Source organism: Gopherus evgoodei, chromosome 3, assembly GCF_007399415.2.
Source record: "Gopherus evgoodei ecotype Sinaloan lineage chromosome 3, rGopEvg1_v1.p, whole genome shotgun sequence".
In the NCBI taxonomy this organism is placed as follows: Eukaryota; Metazoa; Chordata; order Testudines; family Testudinidae; genus Gopherus; species Gopherus evgoodei.
This window is the reverse complement of record NC_044324.1, coordinates 91,990,944-92,014,476: the sequence shown is the minus strand read 5'-3', so window position 1 is coordinate 92,014,476 and position 23,533 is coordinate 91,990,944. Positions and strand designations below refer to the sequence as shown.

Here is a 23,533-nt window from a genome sequence, read left to right as displayed (position 1 = left end):
TTTCCATACCAAGCAGCTTTTGAGATAAAATATTCCCTAGTCAGACTCCTCCAAAATAATTTTTCACACTCATATGTTTAAAATTTCTTGTCTGACTAAATTCAATTTATAAAAAAAAAAATCTGGAGGTTTTTCTAGGACATCCATCACCACCCTATCCAAACACTGATCTTGTGACTAGATGACATGCTTGACAAATTTCATGTGTTGAAAGCAGCTTTATAAAACAGTTATGAGAAGGAAATCAGAAAAATGGCTTGTAATGGAAAGCTTGTTAAAACTGTAGCTGTGGAATCACTACAGTGACTCTATAATGTTTCCTTTTGAAAGTCAATCTCTTGAAGTAGGCAAAATCGTAAAAAGATTGGTAAAATGGAGCGTCTCAGTTCTTTTAAAAGTTGTTTTGGGAAACCACTGCTTCCCTCTATTTTCTATGCCTGAGTTATGAGGCATATTCTCATATATAGCTCAATCAGAACTGAATGCATACCACAAATATATATTGACATGCAAGCAGGATTTAAGCATGCAAGCACATAGGCACAGATTACAAGAGGAGTGTGAGAACTCCCTTCTTATTCATTACATGCTATTACAGTGCATGTGCGGACTTCACGATTTTCTTTCTGGCACAAAAAAAACACTCTGCTGTCCAAAGAGAGAAAAAAGCATTGACAAGGTGCTGGAAGTAGAGAAGACTGGCAACTAGTGGCATCTTAAAACAACATAAAAACAACCTATTATCACTGTAAGCTAGATAATTGTATCTGAAAAAATGAATGTGGATAAATAACAAATAGACACATATAAAAGCTACATTCATGCTACCGAACAGTACACATGTACCACATGGAAATGGTAAAAAATTCACGTGGGAACAGGATGCCTGTTCACACTGAAGGAATATTAGTTCTAAAATACAAAGGAGGTGAAAACCAGCAATGGTAGCAGACAGGTACAAATGTCCAGTATTGGCCCACTGAACAAAAGAGCCTAACAAACTCCATCAACACAGTCCTTCCAAATAGACACACAATTTTCAGACACACTGAGTCTTTCTGCAACCTTTTTTGATCAGCCTCAGGAGTCCAGAGAAGCCTTTGGTTAATTCCTTTCATTTACACAGAAAAGAAAACAGATTAATGGACTACAATAATTTCAAACAAAGAAAACGAGGAGATGAAGTCAAGTAGTAAGCACAAGAAGAATCATGATTGTGGAATTGTTAGAAAGTTAAACCTGCAACAGGAAAAATAGTAAAACATTGCTCAGATCAGTGTCAAATGAAATCAGAAAAAGGAATAAGAGTTGGAAAATAATGACCTGGGAGCCAGAGTATACTAAAATTGAAACCACTTCAGTATATAAAATTAGAGCTAGTCCTGCAGCCATTATTTAAGCAAAACTGTCATTGAGCTGTGCCTGAATAAGGACAGAAGGATTGGGAATACAGTAATGGGACCATGGGGAATTTAGACAGATAATCTTGGACTTAATTTTTACAACCGAGTTTATAAACCCTGAATAGAAAGCATTTTAAAATTCATCCCATACTTCTAAATTCTTCCTATAACATTTGAATCTTGATAATTTTTACAGCACACATTTCTAGAGAGTCCTTAGGACTAGAACTAATGTCTACTTTTATGCATTGCAGGCACTCTGTTATAATGAGTCTGAATTACCTAAGTGCACTTGTACTTGTAACAAAATTGTAAACTTCCATTCAACTATCCAGCTCTGATAAAGGATATAGCTAATTTCTTTCTATAAAATACCTCTCTTAGTTATTCATCTTGGCATTCAAACATAATATTTCCTTCTTCCAAGTTTTCATGATTTTTTTTCAGATATACAGTTTTATAATCTGATTTAATGTCACTTCCAAAATCTAAACATGCTTACTTTACAGGACCCAGATTAGAAATGCTTTTGTTTGGCCTCAGGAGAACTTACTTCCTTCACTGCTGTAAATGACAATAAGTGACAGCAAAAAACACTTGAGGATGCAACTCTAGCACCTATAAGCTAACTTCTAGGCTGATGCAATGTCAGAGTAATAGGACTTGGTTGTGTTTCCTTGTAGTGGAACAATTCGAGGTGAGACACAGTTGGGATTCTCAAGCTGTTCAGAGTGCCCCACCAAAGAAACATGGGGGGTTTAGTACCCCATCAGTCCTACAGAGCCACAAAGAGTTAATGCTCCCCACTGTGAGAATCTTGAAAGGGAGAGAGCCAAAGGGCCATCAGGAATTTTCAGTTTTGTACATGCACACTTGTAGCTGGGGTAAAATTTTAAAAAGCACCTAGTATTTTATTAAGTTAATATTAAAAGTTAAACAGTTGAGAAGTGAGGGAATTTGGGCAGACTATTTAAAACTCTTTGGGTTTTCATTTGGTTTTACATCTGGTATGACTAGAGTACCTGAAACAGTGAAATCTACAAGTGTAGCACCGGTGGGAAGGAAATGTGTTTTCTCCTGCATTTTGGGGCCAGACTCTGCAACCCCTACTCATGTGAATAATCCTACTAGCTGAAGGTGAGAAAATACTATTCAGTGTGTGACTAAAGATTGCAGAATACAAGTTAGTATGTTAGTACATTAAATACTAGCATCATGGTTCCAGTACAAATATTATTATTTTTCTGTAATGTTGCTGGCTGCTATACCTTGTTCCTTGTTATTTTGACATCATTTGTTATTGTGTAGAAATAAATTCTCTTTTCCTTTTACATTGCTCTGTGGAACACAAGATTTTTCTAAGGCTAGGTAGAAGTAATTTTATTATTGGTATCATGTTGTTTCAATATGCTGTACTTGGGACTAACTTGAAACATCATTCAGAAGCTGTAGCTGGCACAAAATGCAGCTACCCACCTGTTTGGGGACATTAGCCAAAAGAAACATATTGCACCACTTCTCTCAAAAATGCACTCACTTACTGTTTGCTTCCAGGTACAATTTAAGTTCTTGATGTTGATCTACAAAGACCTGTATGATTTGGGTGCTGGCTGAGTCTGTTTCCTTTCTAATATGCTTCCACAGCAGATCAGGTCAGTTGGGGTATTCTTGATGATAGTGTCTAGAATTAAATGTCTCGGGGAAGAGTATTCTCAGTGAAGGGCCATCAGCTCAGGAATTTTCAGTTTTGTACATGCACACTTGTAGCTGGGGTAAAATTTTAAAAAGCACCTAGTATTTTATTAAGTTAATATTAAAAGTTAAACAGTTGAGAGGTGAGGGAATTTGGGCAGACTATTTAAAACTCTTTGGGTTTTCATTTGGTTTTCAAAAAAAAAAATCATATTTATTGCATAGTGAACACTTGGGAGAAAAGATAATTTTGTTACATATTCAATACTCCAGCCTCTTTAGATAGTGTAAGAGCTCACGATACACATCTCCAAGACACCCAAAAGTTCTCAAACTGGAACATGAAAGATCATATTTGGCATCATAATATTTGTAAGGCAAAAAAGGTAAAAGACAAACAAAAACAAAAAGAGAAAATACCTTAAAAAACCCCAAACCTTCAGATCTTATTTATACATCATAAAGAATCAAAAGTATGGTGGGAGGAACAATTTTTAAAAATACTTTGAAGGTCAGTTTTATTGGTGGACTCTGGAACACAGTTGTTAAGTGGACGGGGGAAGAGCAGAAATAAATCTGCTTAGCCAGTATTTTCGTGTGTCCCCATTGCTATGGTTGAGGTTATTTGTAAGATAGCCTGGGAAATACAACCCCATGATTAAATGTTATGGGGCAGATTAACCCCATTTTAAGATTCAGCCTATTTGGCTGAGATCTTTTGCTGTGCAAAGGCTGAAGGAGCGGGCCCAAATAGCTCTGGTAATTAGCAATAATTGTACAAAATACATGGAAAATTTTCAGCGAGAATAGATTTAGTAATATCTTTGAATTTTTTTCAAAATATTAAAATACCCTCTGTCAGCTTCCTGTCAAATAAAATAATAACACAAAATTAGATATCTTTATGTATTTTAAATTCAACTTTGTAAATGTGTTGAAGTGTAGAGAAGGCCATTCCACACTTGGCCCCTGATCCTGCAAGTTGCTCTGCCCAGTGTCAGAGGGGCTCTATATGGGTGCAGGAATCCATTGAATAACTGGGACCTTAATAATTAAAAACATCACCACGTTCCTGAATTCTCTAACATAGTAATAGTGATGTTCTTTTATACATATTTAGTACATTCTAGGTCCTGTTCTACCCCCAGTGAAGTTAACCCAGTTCAACAACACTCACAGTAACTTCAATGGAAGCAGGACTGAGCCTGCTGCTATATAAATTCACCAATTATTGCAGTGTGTTCAACAGTAAATAATAACAGCAATTATATACACTAGTGTAGCCATAACAGTTACTTTAGCAGATAATAGTAAACAGCATGCAGTGTGGAATAAATAATTTCTCAAACTCACTCAGAAAATTCATGTTGGAAAAATTGTTCCAGATAAGAATTTCATGGAATTTTTAAAACATTTCAGTACAACTCTAGGGGTAGCGTTTGCATCATATAAAATCCCCAAAGGACAATGGTCCAGAATTTCAATGAGAACTGAGACAGTCTTCCTGGGATGAGCTTGTTACCCCGATACAAGGACATGTGATATTGATTTGACTATTTGTTTGTTTAGTTGTATGCTTTGTGGACCTTGTTTATAATCTCATCATCTTCCATCAATTTATGTAAAGACTTTTTTTCATAGAAGAAAATCATTTGTTTAAAACAGATATTTTTGAATTGCTGAGACAGTATAATTCAACATCCAGTTTCAAAAGCAGTATAAATAGGTACAGAATTTTGCCTAGCATGATACTGACAAGAATTTTACAATAATACTAGCAAATAAAGTCACTCTGCTGCTTCCTACCTAAGGATCCTTATAAGTCTACTGTGATAGCCTTTCAAAAAAATTAAATTAAACCTTTTACAAATGAGCCACAATCTAACAAGGTCAGAATAGCTATCTATGATAGTTATAATTCTTTAAAATGTTTGTTATGTGATTTACCTGCTGGTGGCTTTATGAAAGGTGGTGGAATTAATGGTACAATAATGGGTACATTCCCATGATCCTTTGACCCTGCTGGTGAGTCTGAAAGTCCATTTCCTGTGGCAAGCCCTGGATAGCTTGTGTTTATATTGTATGGTGAAATAACACTGTCCTCAGGTAATTTTGGTTTTGGCAAAGAATTTTCTGTAAAAGAAAAAGAACAAATCATACAGTACAGCAGAAGTGTTGCTTAGGTGCCCCTACATATTTTCACCAATCTGATGTAATTTTTTTTCTCAGACAAAAAGAGTAAACAACAAAAATGAAAATATTTTCCCCTTCAAAAGCCTCTATCACATCCCAGCAAAATTAATATTTTGTCAAAAACTACATTAAACTTTGCTGTACTGCTTTAAAAAAATCAGGCTCTCTTTCTTTTACATAGCCCGAGTATGCCCAATTTATTCAGTGACATCACACTCCACTGTCTTTGATATCAATTATTTTCATGGTAGTGAATTGTGATGTCACACACCAGACTGTGGTGTCATCGGATGAATTATGCAAAAGGAGTAGACTGATTAAATAAGAGAACCTTTTATTCCACTCCAATAACTAGTAATAATGGAAAAGAAGATAGAGAAAATAACAAAAAAATTGAAATTTTAGAAAAATATTTGCTAAATTTTGTTATAATTGTAATTCTTTAATACAAAACCACATCTAAACTCTTATTTATAGGCATTTCTCTGCTGTACTTTAACTCACTAAGGAGCAGGATTTAATAGGATCCTAGAATAGCTATTACTCTTCTCACAACAAAAGCAAAGTACTTTTTTTCCCTAAAGACTCTGTAAGCCAAAGATTTCTACCTGGCACAGGTATTCAGCATCTTTGTTTGTACTATAAAACATATGACTTGTATCATGTGTTTATAATGATACATATGATCCCATCTATTTTACAATGGTGAGCAAAATACTATAAAGACTTATTCTTAAAATGTGCCACAAATCTGATTCCTCATAGACTGTGGCTGTAGAGAATCCCATGTAAGGTTTGTTTATTAAAAAGTAAGAAGAAAACAAAATACATTGGAGCAGAGGAACAAGTTATTTTAAAGATGGCTTACACATATTGTATTTTAAATGGAATACAAATACTAATTACTGTATCGATAACAGTATACAACTAATGGCTGCAAACATTTAATGTCTATACAATTAAATTGTTTTATCTTACCTCTACTTTTTCCACCTTTTATCTAGCACTCTCTCCTCCAGTACTGGGCTTTTTGGTGCCAGCATTCATATCAACACCCACTGAATACAATGCTGCTGCATGCCACCATAAAGAAACCCCAGAAACTGGTGGCCATATATGCAGCAAAATGTTGCAGTTCAACAGTGCAAAGCCTCTGTAATTTCCTCTCTTTTACCTCAGCTTTGAGAAATTCTTGTTGGATAAGTCAAGATCCAGCAATTTTCTACTGTTTTACTCTGAAGAAATGTTCTTCTTTTCACTGTGATTGCAATTCCCTATCCATCTGGTGTGGCTGAAGAGTCAAAAGGAAGCAACTGAACTGCTGAACAAAAAGACTGAATCCCATTGTTTAGATTTTGAACAAATTTATATACAGTACATGAAGGACCAGATATGCTGACCCCAAACAAGCTCCGCCCCTTAAGCCTTTCTAACGCACTTTCAGGAAATAATATATTAAAATAAAAAACATTATTAAGTTAACCTTTATAAATACTAGTCATGGCTCTTCCACACATTCTGAACATTCTAGTTCAACATCTGACCTTATCAAAAGCCTCAGCCTAACAATTTTGTCAGAAGGAAGATTCATTAGATCCAGACTGCTAAGAAAACATTTCCACATTTAAAAAAAAAAAAAAATTGGCAGCTCTTTAGAATCTTGGGTGCATGAGTTTCAATTGGCTCAAAAAATGTTACTGTTGGAGATACATTCGTAAGGGCATATTAGCTGCTATATTGTTAAATGTTGTACACTTGTATTCTATTGCTTTCTGCTTACTGGAAGGCACTGTCAGAAATGTATATTTAAATCAGACACAGAATAAGCAACAAAACATGAATCCCAGTGCAAGCCATTTCTGGCAGGTTGAGATAGTTAATCCTTCTTTGCATGAACAAAGGAACATTAAATGTCATTACCTTTGAGAACAGAAATGTGCTGCCTGCTCTCCCCATCTGCAGAGTAGCTCCTGAATTCAATATCTTCTCCATCTTTCAATTCAACCTTATCATAACCATACCAGCCAAGGAGCTCATTCATAGTGTTTTCTGCGAAGTTCTGAAAGAGAAGAATTGCCTGCTTATTTATGTAATCAATAATCATTTGGAACAAGGAGATGAATGCATAAATCTAATTCTATTTGCAGTGTACCATGAACTGTCAGGTTTGTTCCACCTCCTCCAGACTAATGTTCATTTTTCAAATTTAGTTTATAATATGTAATGCATTTAAATCTCAGTGATACACATAATTATGACAGATCTTTATTTTATTGTAATTTAAAGAAAATAAGGAAAAAAGGATTGGTTATGATTTTTGTTCAGAAATTGGAAGTCAGTTATATTTTTAGAATATATTATTCACAAAAGTTTGTCTCATGCTATCATAAAATATTTAACATTACAGCAGAAAAAACAAAGATTTTTTTTTCAGCCATCAATCTCACTATGCTACAGCCATTTCAACTGAAATAAATTACTGTCCCGGGTACAGTTCCTGAAGGTGGGTAAGCAGCAGAGTGAATAAAATCACAATAAAAAAATTTTTAAATAAAACTTCCACTGAAAATGTTGAAATCCCCAAAACAGCAGTATTATGCTAGAGCACAAGAACCAGAAAATGAAATTGACTAGAAACTGAAAGTGAAACTAAACAAACCAAGTTTGCTCAAAATGTAGCCCCTGAACTGACTGGGTCCATGGATCCTGCCCTGAAGTATAGCCTTGCAAATGCAGCCTTCCCTTCCATTGGTTTCCTATACTGTAGCTATGGAAACAGCCTTGAAAGACTAACCTAACAGGATAGAATCCAGATGCCAAACTCTATCCTAACTTAAACCTCAATTAAGTTCAGTAGCTCCAGTGGATGCTTTGTTGATGAACGCAACCGTTGAGTACTGTAATTTCTAATCACTTGTCAGGGAATATGTAAATAAAGGCTGTAGGCATTTATTCTTTACTTTTAAAATGAACATAAATCTATATACAAATTAGTTGCAGCCTTTAGGATCCAGCCAAGATGATAGTAATGGTCCACACTGTCACAAAGGTTAAGTAACTCTAGACATATTGAACCAGCCTAGTTTCATTATCCAAGCTGAGTGAAGTGCAAAAAGTAAAGAGCAACATGGTGAAAAGTAAATTTGATTTTAAAATTCTATTAATTTTAATAAAGCCAAAGGCCTGATCCTATTTCTAGTGAAGTCAACTGTTCTTTTGCTATTAATTTCAATGGAGTAGGATTTGGTCCTATGTTATTGGCAACATGAGTGAAGAATCTTTTAAAATCTTATTTTTAAAAGTCTCTTTGATTAAAAACAACTCAAAATTAATTCATTGTATTTATTTTGATTATTATATTTTAATATTAGTATTGTTATAGCACCTAAAGACCAGGGCTCCATTATGCTATGCAGTCCCTGCCTCAAAGAGCTTACAGTCAAAGTCTGGAAGTACCTGCTTGCTTTTTTCCATGCTGCCCCTCCTGGTAGGGGGTCCCTGTAATTAGTCACAAGGCACCTCATTATCCTCCTTCAAATCTTTTTTTAAGATTCTATTTTTCCATGATGGCTGCAAAAAAAATTGATAATGACTAGACTGCAGGTGTGCTGATACCACTGTCGATCATGCTGATCAAAATTATCTCATTGTTTCCTTGTACTCCCTTGTCTGCTTGTATCCATCTGTTGTTTCTTATCTTAGACTCCCCAAAGAGCTTACAAACTATGTCTTTGTGTTCTGTTTGTAGAGCACCTACCAGAATGTGGTCCTGGTCCATGGTTCTAAGGGCTACAGTAATACCAATAAGTAATAACCATAATAATAAAGTTTAAGATGATGTTCATGTGACAGAGCACAAGGAAACAAAAAGACAGTTATGAATAATCAGCAGTCACAGCACAGCAATTGCCTAATCATTGTCAAGTGTTCTCTAGGCATGATTTGGGTGGGTTTTAAGGAGAAATGTAAAGGAGGATAATGCAGTGACCCTGTGGATTTTGCAGGGGTAGCATGGGGGACAGCATGATGGCAGTCTTCCAAAAATCTGACAAATGGACAATCAATGGTGAAGCAAATGTGGGGGTCTTATGTCTCTATAGCATATAAGAAATGATAGTTAAGGTGAGAATAGACCATAATGGGCCTTAAAAGTGAAGACAGGTAGTTTGTGCTTGATACAATGGAGAAGGGGGAGTCAGTGGAGGGATGCAATGAGATGGTCACAGTGATGAGCCACAAAGATTATTTTTCCTGCAGCAGCAAGATGTAGGCACAGTTGGCTATGTGGGTCTAGAAGGAGGGCTGAGTCAAAGATGGCACTTTGTTTATAGGCCTGAGTGACAGGGATGAGGAAGTGGTGGTGTCTGAGTGACAGTGACTAAAAAAGGAGCAAGACGGAAGGTTCTGGGGAAGAATCAAGAGCTCAGTTTTGCCCATGTTAAGCCTGAGTTGTGTCCTCAGAGATATCTGCCCAACAGAAGACTGAAACGTCAATATAGTAAAATCTGGGTTATCGTGAGTGCCAAACCTTTGAATACTTCTGGATGATTAGGCAACAAAATGGTAGATGAAATTCAATGTTGATCAGTGCAATGTAATGCACTTTGGAAAACACAATCCCAAGTACACATACAAAATGCTGGGGTCTAAATTAGTTGTTACCACTCAAGAAAGAGATCTTGGAGTCATTGTGGATACTTCTCTGAAAACATCCACTCAATCATGTGCAGTGTTAGTCAAAAGCACTACCAGAATGTTCGGAACCATTAGGAAAGGGATAGATAGTAAAACAGAAAATATCATAATACCACTATATAAATTCATGGTATACCCACACCTTGAGTACTGCATGCAGTTCTGATCACCCCGTCTCATGAAAGGTATGTTAAAATTAGAAAAGATACAGGGGAGGTTGACAAAAATGATTAAGGGGAGAGATTAATAAAAAGAGATTAAAAAGATTGGGACTTTTCCTCTTAGGAAAGAGATGACTAAGAGGAGATATGGTAGAGGTGTATAAAATCATGACTAGTGTAGAGAAAGTGAATAAGGAAGCGTTATTTACTTCTTCACACAACACAAGAACGAGGGATCATCCAATGACACTATTAGGCAGCAGGTTTAAAACAAACAAAAGGAAGTATTCAAACAAAGCACAGTCAACCTGTGGAATTCGTTGCCGGGGATGTTGTGAAGGCCAAAACTATAACAGGGTTCAAAAAAGAACTAGATAAGTTCATGGAGGATAGATCCATCAAGGCTATTTTCCAAAATAGTCATGGATGCAATCCCATGCTCTGGGTGTCCCAATCCTTTGACTGCCAGAAGCTGGTAGTGGATGACAGGGGATGGTTTGCTCAAAGATTGCCTGTTCTGTTAATTCTCTCTAAAGTACCTGGCATTGGCTACTGTCAGAAGACAGGATATTGGACTAGACAGACCATTGGTCTGACCCAAGTATGGCTGTTCTTATGCACTGGAAAAATCACAAAAATATGGGCCTGTGTACATAATGCATAGCTGTATCTTGTGGTGGTTTTCTGTGACCTGTAGTGTTTAAATTATAATGCTTTGCACTCCTGTAACACATTCATCTGAGGTTCTCAAAGAGATATTCTAAATATTATGGTGCCAGAATAAAGGCTGTGTAATCAGACTTTATCCCGATGCAATATGGTGGGTAAGAGGGAGTGGAGATAAAATCCATCCTCCACTCAGGATGAGTCTCTGCAGATGCACCAATGGTTGCTACTTCAGTCTATGGGCCAAACAGTGGAAACAGAGCTTCTATCCCATTTGTGCAGAGTGATAGGGCCACTGGATCTATATATAATAGATACAGGGGCCACTCTCCTAACCCATTCAATTGGTAATCTCCACATTGATCCATGTCAAAGCAGGACAGAGACCTACCTTCTGGTGTGTGTGGGGGGGAGGGCGACAGAGGCCCTTTGCTTGGCTACTCTGCCAGCATGCCCAACTGTCTGGCCTCACTAGGAGGCTGGAGTGGTCTACAGGACCTCATGCAGGTCCTCTACACCAGGATGCCATTCATTAATCGACTGGGTCCCTATTATGCAATATTAGCATGGACCCAAAGACTATGTGGAGACCTATTGAACCCCATTGGAGTTCTCATAGACTCATAGTCTTAAGGTCAGAAGGGACCATTATGATCATCTAGTCTGACCTCCTGCACAATGCAGGCCACAGATTCTCACCCACCCACTCCCGTAACAAACCCCTAACCTACGTCTGAGTTACTGAAGTCCTCAAATCGTGGTTTAAAGACCTCAAGGTGCAGAGAATCCTCCAGCAAGTGACCTGTGCCCCACACTGCAGAGAAAGGCGAAAAACCTCCAGGGCCTCTGACAATCTTCCCTGAAGGAAAATTCCTTCCCGACCCCAAATATGGCTATCAGTTAAACCCTGAGCATGTGGGCAAGACTCACCAGCCAGCATCCAGGAAAGAATTCTCTGTAGTAACTCAGATCCCACCACATCTAACATCCCATCACAGACCATTGGGCATATTTACCTGCTAATAATCAAAGATCAATTAATTGCCAAAATTAAGCTATCCCATCATACCATCCTTTCCATAAACTTATCAAATTTAATCTTGAAGCCAGATATGTCTTTTGTCCCTACAACTCCCCTTGGAAGGCTGTTCCAGAACTTCACTCCTCTAATGGTTAGAAACTTTCGTCTAATTTCAAGTCTAAACTTCCTAGTGTCCAGCTTATATCCATTTGTTCTTGTGTCCACACTGGTACTAAGCTTAAATAATTCCTCTCCCTCCATGATATTCATCCCTCTGATATATTTATAAAGAGCAAGCATATCTCCTCTCAGCCTTCTTTAGGTTAAGCTAAACAAGCCAAGCTCTTTGAGTCTCCTTTCATAAGACAGGTTTTCCATTCCTCGGATCATCCTAGTAGCTCTTCTCTGTACCTGTTCCAGTTTGAATTCATCCTTCTTAAACACGGGAGACCAGAACTGTACACAGTATTCCAGATGAGGTCTCACCAATGCCTTGTATAATGGTACTATAACCTCCTTATCTTTACTGGAAATACCTCGCCTGATGCATCCTAAAACCGCATTAGCTTTTTTAATGGCCATATCATATTGGTGGCTCACAGTCATCCTGTGATCAACCAATACTCCAATGTCCTTCTCCTCCTCTGTTACTTCCAACTGATGTGTCCCCAATTTATAACCAAAATTCTTATTATTAATCCCTAAATGCATGACCTTGCACTTTTCACTATTAAATTTCATCCTATTACTATTACTCCAGTTTACAAGGTCATCCAGATCTTCCTGTATGATGTCCTGGTCCTTCTCTGTGTTAGCAATACCTCCCAGCTTTGTGTCATCCGCAAACTTTATTAGCACATGCCCACTTTTTTGTGCCAAGGTCAGTAATAAAAAGATTAATACGATTGGTCCCAAAACTAATCCCTGAGGAACTCCACTAGTAACCTCCTTCCAGCCTGACAGTTCACCTTTCAGTATGACCTGTTGTAGTTTCCACTTTAACCAGTTCCTTATTCACCTTTCAATTTTCATATTGATCCCCATCTCTTCCAATTTAACTAATAATTCCCCATGTGGAACCATATCAAATGCCTGGTGCAGATCACTGTGCTAGCAGATTTGATTGCAAGACTGGTGCCTTACACTTCATAAAACCCCACTGAGATAAGGAACCATGATAATATTCATTTCACATATGGGTAAATTGAGATACAAAGTGGCTGACTAATACCCATGGTAAGGCAATAAATCAGTGACAGAGCTGAAGAGTAAGAACTCAGAACTCCTGACTCTATGTCCCTCCATACTTGGACCACTAGACAATGCTCATGTTTTTGTCATGGCCTACTCCATATATCTATTATCCCAAGTCGTTGATAATCTCTTGAGCTGTATTTCCTAGTGCACTGAAACAATCAATTAAATCCCACAGAATGGCTAAAGTGAAATCTCCTGGATTATGTTAGCTGACAATATAGGTGTGCAGCAGTATGTTATCACATCTGCTTAACTGCCATGGAATTAGATTTGCAACAGACTCATCTTTGCCAAAGAAATTGGCCTTAAAATGCTATAGTATTCCAGAAGCCTTTGGTTATGTAATAACAATACCCTAAAGTCTTCAGCTCCTAATATACATATCTTCTTTTTTGCCCCCTGTGAGTCCCATGCCACATACTGCAATTCTGCAGTGTGGTTTGATTGCATGTTCTAACAGGATCATTTGTTTATTCTTGTACCACACTGAAATACCCTCCTATCTCCCTCTTCGAAAAACTATCAGTATGTTAGATTGTAATTTGAAGTGAATTTACTTCTCATTAATAGGAAGAGGGAAGAAGATTTTATGGATCTGAATGTCTGTGATTTCTTTTATGAGACTTATATCCATTAACATTAACATTGATTCCTTTTACAGGATTCATTTCATTGTAATCATATACCTAAGGTTTGACCTTACTTCACAGAGTAGTTTTCCTAAATTTTTACTAATGGATATATTTTAAAACAAAATGGTGTTTTTCCTTCAATTTTATCTCTATTTTCTCTCCTTCCCTATGAACCTTATTCACAGTGGCTGTCCTGGCTTCATAGAGTGAGGCCTGGCAAAGACAGAGGCAGGAAACACAAAAGAGAATGAGTCTGTCAGACTAATTTTCTTCTAGGTTTTACTGTTGAATGTTTATTTCAGATTTTGGAGGAAGCAGAGTGGCTCCATTCCATTTCCTTGCATGAATGACCCACCAGATATACAGCACTGAGGATTCACCTCAGGTATATAAAGGAAATTAAAATGTGGGTATATTCATCACATGAACTTGATCACTTTTTTTCCAGTCCACATTCTCTCTGCTTATTTGCATTGCCACCATTGTGAATATTATGCTGTCAATAAGTAAATTTTCCTGACCTTTCTTTAACTTCCTTTTTTCTCACTCAGCCATCCCTTTATTAGTGTTGTAAGGTGGAATTTATCAACCTCATTTGTATAAACAGTTAATACACAGACCTATTAGTCCATTAAAGAACATAGGTGCAGGTCGCTTGTGCAGATAATACAATTCACTCTTTAGATATCTCATAAATCTATTTCCATGAAAACAGGTATAGTAACAGTGCCCTGGAATAGTACAATTGATAAAGGCTATCTGATTTTACTTTTACAAACACATTTTTGCTTTTCAGGAGAGAAGGGAGGAGTTTTCCCTAGAACCTTTTTAATATTAACCCTTATCTGGCTCATTTCAAATACAGTCAGCACCGCAGTGTCTGTTACATTTTGACAGTGGTCCTTTTAAATACGGGGAATATTAAAACACTAAATTGAAGAATTTTTTGATGAGTTTACTGTTAAACTATAACAGATGTCTTAAGCTTTAGGCATCAGAAAGAAAGCCCAGTTTTAGGTACAAATTACTTATTGAAAATATTTATAGCTGGTAAACTAGGGCATAGGGAGGCAGCTCTGTGAAATTATAACACAGATTATTCGCTAACTTTGCAATTGACAAAAAATCTAAACGTAGAAAATTGTCTTGTTTGTTTACCAGAGCTTCCAGCACACTATGCTTGATGCAATCACATTGATTTATTCTAGCAAATTTAATAAAATATATTTCAAATCACCTTTTTCACATTCTTAAGCTTTCCTGCTACCCCCAGTAGCATAGCACATGAAAGTAAGTGTGGGTAGAGGGAATATATGGGGAGGGGATGAAGGAATGAGTTAAAGAGCTGTATCAAGTCTTTAGAGACTATTGTATTGATTAGGCTGTAACAATTAAAAAAACTAGTTTAAATGTCAGATTGCCCTGATTACATTATACTCCTGAATAGAATACATGTTGTATTATTCATAATAGTCACTGAAAAGTACCAAAGTGATAAATGACACTGACTTAGTTTCAGAATAACAATTTGTTGTTTTTTTAGTTGGCATATGAACACCCATCTCTGAAGATAAGTAGAAAGTATAATCTGAGGGGGGAAAGAGAATATAAGAAAGAAGGACAGAAAAATAAATTAGGGAAAAGAGAGAGACTGTGAAGGTCACAGGGAAACAAAACACTTCTATCTGAATATTTTTTAATTGAAACGTAATATAGGGAAACTATGCAGTCATGTATTTTTTGCACACAATGTTGTATCAGATTTAAATTTGTTACAACCGTCTTGTACATTGGGCTAGGGATAACAAAAATGTAACTTAATATCTGGCATAATGAAACAGCAAGCAACACGAGTTTCCAATCATATTAAAACTGAGCTGGAAATAACATTACTGATGCAACCTATGAAAACCAAGCAGTTTGGGTTTAGTGATCATTCTTGAGTAAATATGTGACTATATCAAACGGCAAATCATGAAGGAAGTCTTTGTGATTAGGTAATTTTATTGCTCATTCATAGTGCCTTGCATTTGCTGAACTTAAAATAGACACTTGTACCAATGGCCTTTTTATTACTCGAAGAAAAAAAATCACATATACACCAGTTCTTTTTCTTTCTGCTAGCAAAGGAAAGCAATTTGATCCAACGTGGGCTGAAACCTGAGTAGGTCACTGTACACCATGATAAAATTCCCTAATCCCTGAGCCAAATTTCCCTGAGGGGGCCCTCCTACTACTCCTTCATTTTCCAAGCTGACTTTTCCATTCCCTCTCTCGTCTTTTCCTCCTCTTCATCTCTTTCATTTCCCCTACCTTGAAGCCTTGATATCTGATCTGCTGCTTGTACTCAGGTTACAGTTTTTACAGCTTAGGCTGTCTATTGCTGTATACATTCCTTTCTTTCTGCTCTGCCGTGATTACTTACCAGAGCTTATTTTACACTGGTCCAGATAAAAGCAGTTCAGATGAAGGGAAACAGTCAGGCTGTTTGAACATTATAGATATGAACCTACAAAAGGGCACATTGTGCTCTCTATGATATTTTGTTGCACACATTTTATACAATGTAACCAATATATGTTACTGTACTCTTCAGAATTATGAAAAAAGAACCTAGAACAGATTTTTATTAAATGCAAAAATGTATCGAGAAAGACAATGACCCCTCCCACAGTTTTTAACATTCTAAACAGCACAAATATGCAAACTTTTTAAGTTTTTTCTTTGATTATAGTTAGATGATTATAAGAACCAACTGCTCTTACTAAAAATGCTGCCTCCTAGCTTAATAGCATAATTTGCACTACTAGGTGATCTGTGCTTTGTGAAAGCTACTGCCAACATTTACCTTACCTCAGCTCAGAAAAAAAAATCTGTTCTAAATTCCAGTCATATCAGCATATTACTTGTGATTTAATTATTAATACAGTTAAAATCCTGAGGTTTGTGACGTTAAACAGTAAACAATGATTACAAAAGCGATACTCTACATCAAGGTTAATTCCAATCCTTAATATCAAAGCAATAGTTTAAAACTGTGTAATTTTTCTCCTTCACACAATGTTGTTTTTGTTTCTTCCTCATCATTTCAGACAAACATCTGTTATACTGTAGAAGAACAACTATCTCCCAAACCGCTGAGTGTGCCTGCAGCCAAAGTAAACAAAACAAACCCAGAGGATCCAGCACAGTCAGCCTTTATATCCAGCCAGGATAACATTTCACATGTTTTGATTAAAATTAACTAATTTTGTAATTCTAGAACCTATGAAACGTAAAAACTGCACTCCATATATACTGTATTAAGCGGTGTTTTAAAATGTGAAAGATTTGTGCAGCTCCCAAAACTATGTGATTATGAGGAGCAATTACTGTTCCTATCCACAGCTTTTAGAAAGTTCCATCTGAAAATAGGAAATGTCACAAATCTCTCAAAGAAACAATAACGCTCTCTGGGGGTGGAATCTAGAGTGGTTTGCCCTGGATTTCAGTGGCAACTCTTTATTATCAGTTAGCCCTTATTTTTGTTCATACCACTAATACTACCCTAGTCCACATTTCCAGGACACAGACAACATGGAAAAGAGAATGCCTACCTTAACCAGTAAAGAATGTCTAGTTAAATTAGTAATACAGTTTGAAAGGGGCAATTGTATACAGCATTCCCCTTTAATACTGGGTGAAAATCAATGCTATATTATCAAATGTCTTGTTAATAGGTATGTTTTTTCTATATATATAAAATGATATCGATAATGACATTTTCACAGCAAGATTCCAGTTTTAGTATGAATTACCCATTGAAATTAAATAATGGTAGTTTTATCATTATATAACAATTAAAACAATTGTTTTAATTTATACTTGCATTTTAAAAAAGTAAGTTCAGCTGAAGTCCTGCAGTGCGTGCTAGTTGTGTTTGACTCATGGGGAAAATACATCAGAGGTATAAAATAAATACAGGCCAAGGAATAGACAGAGAAAATAAAGGCACAAAATAGGACACTCCAACCTAGAACTGCGACTTAATGCTAAAATAAGTCCTGAAACGTGTTTTTGTGCAATCGCTCCCATTCTAACAGCTGGAAGGACAGCCTCCAGCGCTGCCTCTGGAAAACAGCTGGATTGGCACAGTTTCCTATCAGATAGGAACAGACTCCAAACAATAAATAGACTCCTATCAACAACAGCCCCTCGGACAGCTCTCTTTCAACAGCACCTATGCTGCTTTGATTAACTGTGAAGTGAGGCATGTAGAACACAGGAGGAGCAAGGAAGGGAGGGGGGGAGGAAGAGCGTCCCTATCTCCAAGTCCAAAAATGATGTGCAACTCAGACCATAACATTTCACTTTGACATTTTAATTACACGGTTGCAGCTGGCTACTGAAAAAGGAGAGAAAGCCACTGTTGAAAAAGCCCTCCCTTCTCCCCTAACTTCACAGCTCTCCGGCTAACCTGCGAGGATTGTAACCGAAAATGCACCCAAGGAGTTTAAAATCCCAAGGAGGGAGAGTTTAAAAAAAAAAAATCAAGCAATCAAAGGCGGTCAATGATTTTGCAGCCTGTGAATCCGGCTCTGTTTTCAGCCCAGGAGGCGGAGTTGAGACACATTCAGTGCATCCTACCAAAAAAAAAATGACAAGAGATCCTTTCTTATTTCACTGCCCTGCCCGGTGGAAGGGGGGGGGGGCAGGGGCGCCCCTCTTCCCCCTCACAGGCACATACCTTCATCTCCTCGTTGATTTCCCTTTTCACCGGGTGAGCCGGCTTCCTGCTTCTTTTATTTTCGGGAGGTCTCCCTTCTTTCTCCATTTCTGCCATTTTTTGTGTCTGGCTGGTGGAGATGAAATGGCTGCTGGTGTCGTGGGGGGGCTGGGAAGCAGAAGTGGGGAGGGCGGCGGGGCTGGGCGGGGGTCGCTGGCTCAGCGGTGGAAGCTGGCGTGAGGGAGGGTCGGAGGCGAGAGCGGCGCGGGGAGGGTCGGGGATGCAGGCGGGCTGGAGGGTGGGTGATGCCCTGTGGAGTCAGCCATCTTCCGCCGCTCCGGCTGCTGTCTGCATGGGCGAGCGAGGGAGAGCTTGGTGCGTGTGTCTGGGAGCGAGAGAGAGAGGGAGCGAGCGAGCGCGCCAGCCCCGCTCCTTCTGCGGAGCAGCTGGAGCCGAGGGGGTGGAAGGCGAGGGGGGTAGGACGGCCCCTGGCTCCGGGAGCGGGCGGGGCTTCCACGGCCACCGAATCCGCCGCGGCTCCGGCTCCGGCTCCGGCTGTGAGGACTGCTCTCGCGTCCCTGCTCATCAGCATCCCCCCGCCCCGCGCGGACCCCCGCCCGCCCTGCGCTCACACGCACACAGCCCGCCAGGGGAGGGGCAGGGGGCGCGCTCTGTCCCAGCCCATCCTCCCCGGCCGGGGCCAGCGCGCTGTGGCTGCTGCCCTGGCAGGGCTCCTCCGAGACCCCCGCTCGCCAGCCTGAGCCGTGCCGCCGCCGGCGCCGGGTGAGAGAGGCGCAGCAGTGGGGTCAGGGTGGACATGGCCTGGGAGCGGTCGGGCTGGCTGGGCCGGCAGATGCTGCGTGTCCCCCCCCTCCCGGCTGGGCGATCGCAGTCCGTGGGCAGAACGGCGCGGGAGGCCAGGCCGTGCAGCACACGCGAGCACACCCGCTTCTCAGCCCCAGCATCTTCCCGGCCGGAGAAACGCCTCCTCGCTGCTGGGCTGCCTGTTACCCGACCCCTGTAGGAAGTGTCTCTCGCAAATCATCGTGTTCCTAAGAGAGGCTCCACGATCCTGCCCTGCCCAGCACTGCCCCGTTGCAGAACAGTCACCCCCACTCCCAGCCCCTTTAGGTGAACTCACGGCACTGATTTGGTTTGAAATCGGCTACAAGATTTCATTGAATGAGCTGCCATTCACTTTAATCTGATTCCCCCCCTTTTTCTTCCTCCTCCTCCTCCTCAACTTCCAAACCTGGGTATGTGCTCTGAGAAGCTGTCTCTGTCATGAGAAGGTTTGATTAACTCGGTTGGGGTTTTTCTTCTCTCTCTTTTTTTATCTGTGTCTAGGAAATGAGAATGAATGGTTTGATAGGAGGTACTTGAGAAATGAGGTACTGAATTACGGTACACAGCGGGGGGGTTAAATTGCTTCTTCTCGGGTTGTGCTTTCTTACTCCTTGGCAGTTCGTAATTACCTGATACAATACGATATGGGGGTGTCCATTGTTCCATAAGTCAAAATTGCAGTTGTAAAGTAGTTTTCATTATGACTGTGGTACAGCTTCAAATTACACATTTTTAAAAATATATTTGAAAGCTAAAATATGTTCTGTATATGTATGACTAGGCTCTCCATAAAAATCTCTGCTCAGCCTGTCAAAGCTAAATTCGTTTTGTATGTTACAATGTCTAATTTACATTTTTTTTGTTTCATAAGCTTTAATCGCTGACATTTGTGAATATAAAAAGTTGAGCAGAACTCTTTCTCTTTTGGTGACTAGAATAAGCCATGCTTACTCTGTTCATATGGTGGAGTGGTTAGAGACATAAAGTCACTGTTGTTTATTTGTTTGCTCTACAGTACTGAAAATATGAAGAATTTGAGATTTAAAATACGTTTGGCTTGTTAATTGAGGAGTAATCATCAAAAGGTGTCAACACAAAACATATGTCAGGCTGGAAAGTTGTAGAGTACATCTATGTAGTTGTACAGTCACCAGAACTGTTCAACAAAAAAGATAACTTTAATCACAGTCTAAACGAATAATGAGTAAGCAGGGAAACAGATTTGATCATACAGTTTAGCAAAGTAGTAGAAACCTGCAAAGGCTCTTGTATAGACTTCCTTTGCATCAGTGTAGATGCAACAATATATACTGTACATACAATGCTGCACAAAAGCAAAGTATATACAGCATGGGCTCTGTCCTGCATTTCAGTGGGAGTTTTAAATGCACAAGGAATACAGGTTCTGGCCTTATATGTACAAGTGCTAAAAGGTATTCAGATTTTTTTGTAATATTTTTAAATTTAATGAGTTTTTGCTAAATAATTTGTGTGAATTTGCAGAGATGTTCAGTACTTGGTATGTAACCTCAAATTCATTGTGAATTTGTCATAAAGGTGCTTTTTTACTCTAGTGGAAAAATATTAATGCCCCTCATTTTCTCCTTGTTCGAAACTCACTACAACTGAATCACTGTTGTTGAGCTCCTATCAAAAAGCAAAATCTTAAAATATTGTTTCATGGGTTACAAATGAAATAGAATGATGAAAATTTGCTCAAAAATAATTTCATGTACAGCACCTGAACTTTTTGAAGTCTTTAGCTTTAATACATTGTTTCCCTCAGAAAACAATTGTGCTTTGAATTGCCACCTGTTCCGTTATATGGATATACCCTGAAAAAAAAGGTAAAGTGAATTCTTGTATTAGAGAAAAGTACCAGTTTCTACTATGAGCTGATAAGGCAGTTTTAATGAAAAATATGTGGAAATGTTGGTTCTGTTTAAAGAAACGTCTAAAAAACCCATGTACCAAAAGCACTAGTTTTAGAGTGTTATATGAAATACACTGTCTATGACATATGCTTAAGTATTATTATATATTTTAATGTGTGTTTCTAGCTTAATAATATTTTCTTGTGAACATTTTCTGTAATTATGGCAACAGGGTATTGTTTTTTAATAATCTAAGATGATAAATAATCGACAATCCTGCACTCCTAACGCAGGCAAAACTTCCATTCAAAGCAACAGGAATTTTGCAGAGTGCAACAACAGGCCAAAACAATGCAAATGTTTCAAGCATTAAATCAGGTAAGTGGACAAATATAACTAATTGCCTTTTAGGACCAAACCAGTTAAATCTGTGAGTGGACAAATATGATTGATAGTCTCTCAGGGACAAATTCCTTGCATATTCCTTCAAAGGGAATTTTGACTATGTCAGTTTTCCTGTCTAAGGACTGCAGAATTTGGCTATAAATCAGGCATCACTTTGAGTCTAGTGCTGCTGAGTCTGAGTTCTGATCCTCAGAAATCCTGCTTTTCAACATTTGCCAATAAATCTTTAACATCCTGATCATCCCAGAGTATGTACTGTTTGTCTGTATATCTACTATTGACTTTAGATAGATACAGAAGTGCTGCCTCTATTTCTCTTTTGCAGTGACCGTGGATCGCCTCTTGGCATCTGTCAGAAGTCATACCCACTGAAAACTGGTGTTTTTATTCCATTGTTTATTATTAGAATATTATATTTCCAGTGATGACAAAGGGCATGATTTCAATTCTAGTTTGCCTAGGAAAAGTTCAGGTTCAAATATTCCTGTATTTAGAATGTTCAAATTACACATATGATTTATTATAAATTTTCAACTGCTGAAGTAAGTTTTGGAACTAAGCTGAGTATAAATTGTTCTACTTGTCATTTGAGATACAGAAGCCAAGAAAAAGAGATCATTTCATGTTTTAATGGTGGCTCATCCACTTACTACGAAGAGTTAGAACATCAGAAATTGTGAAAGTGGCTCTTCTTTTGTTAATCTTACAATGGAATAGGACTGAACATCTCCAAAAAGTATATGAAAATAAATCTACTGTTTGCCTTAGAGAGGCCATAACTAATGGCATATATTTACTGAACGGTGACAGCACATATCTCTAGTGTGAAGATAACTCCATGATTTGAAAGGAATCCTCACCATTCTAATGGTTAAGCAGTGTTTGTTTTATATTCTACATTTTAACACCCTATAAATGATGGCATGCCTTTAATTTTAGTTGCTTGAATTCAATGAGACTGCTCATGCATGTAAAGTTATGTACATGTGTAAGTATTTGCCTGATTGGTTCCTATGATTTTATCAAGTACTTACGGACTAAGGGTGAAATCCTGACCCATTGAAATCAATGGCAGTTTTGCTGTGGACTTATGTGGAGCTAAGGGCCTTGCCCAGAATTTCAGAGGGGCATTAATCAGCCTGTTAAGGCTCGGTCCTGCACCTATGGAGATCACTAGTGAAACTTGTATTGACTTCAGTGGGAAGAGGATCTTGCCTTAAATTTTTCCTCAGAGTTTTACAGGCACAATCATTTGCACATGCAAAAAGACAAAATTTGTCTATACAACGGGAACATGCAAATGGATTGTTTAAAAAAACCCACCCAATTATTTAATTTACATTCTATTTTTTCTGTTTCTATTTATTGAGAGTCACATATTTTTAAAGCAGCAAAGAATCCTGTGGCACCTTATAGACTAACAGACGTTTTGGAGCATGAGCTTTCATGGGTGAATACCCACTTCGTCAGATGCATGTAGTGGAAATTTCCAGGGGCAGGTATATATATGCAGGCAAGCTAGAGATAATGAGGTTAGTTCAATCAGGGAGGATGAGGCCCTGTTCTAGCAGTTGAGGTGTGAAAACCAAGGGAGGAGAAACTGGTTTTGTAGTTGGCAAGCCATTCACAGTCTTTGTTTAATCCTCAGCTGATGCTGTCAAATTTGCAGATGATCTGAAGCTCAGGAGTTTCTCTTTGAAGTCTGGTCCTGAAGTTTTTTTGCTGCAGGATGGCCACCTTAAGGTCTGCTATAGTGTGGCCAGGGAGGTTGAAGTGTTCTCCTACAGGTTTTTGTATATTGCCATTCCTAATATCTGATTTGTGTCCATTTATCCTTTTCCGTAGCGACTGTCCAGTTTGGCCGATGTACATAGCAGAGGGGCATTGCTGGCATATGATGGCATATATTACATTGGTGGATGTGCAGGTGAATGAACCGGTGATGGTGTGGCTGATCTGGTTAGGTCCTGTGATGGTGTCGCT

General features: G+C 38.4%; 1 protein-coding gene across 2 annotated transcripts in view; it reads right to left on the bottom strand.

Moving 5' to 3' along the window:
* SOBP (sine oculis binding protein homolog) overlaps nt 1-18,925 on the bottom strand; it is a 144,550-nt gene extending 125,625 nt beyond the window's left edge. The window contains exons 1-3 of one of the 2 annotated variants that reach the window (XM_030556061.1): nt 18,447-18,925; nt 7,209-7,347; nt 5,043-5,228 (exon numbers count right to left, since the gene is read on the bottom strand). In XM_030556061.1, coding sequence (XP_030411921.1) covers nt 5,043-5,228; nt 7,209-7,347; nt 18,447-18,542 — 421 coding nt within the window. In that variant the 5' untranslated portion in view covers nt 18,543-18,925. The remainder of the gene's footprint in view (nt 1-5,042; nt 5,229-7,208; nt 7,348-18,446) is intronic. The other variant, XM_030556060.1, reaches the window with a different exon arrangement.
* Nucleotides 18,926-23,533: the final 4,608 nt, after the last annotated feature.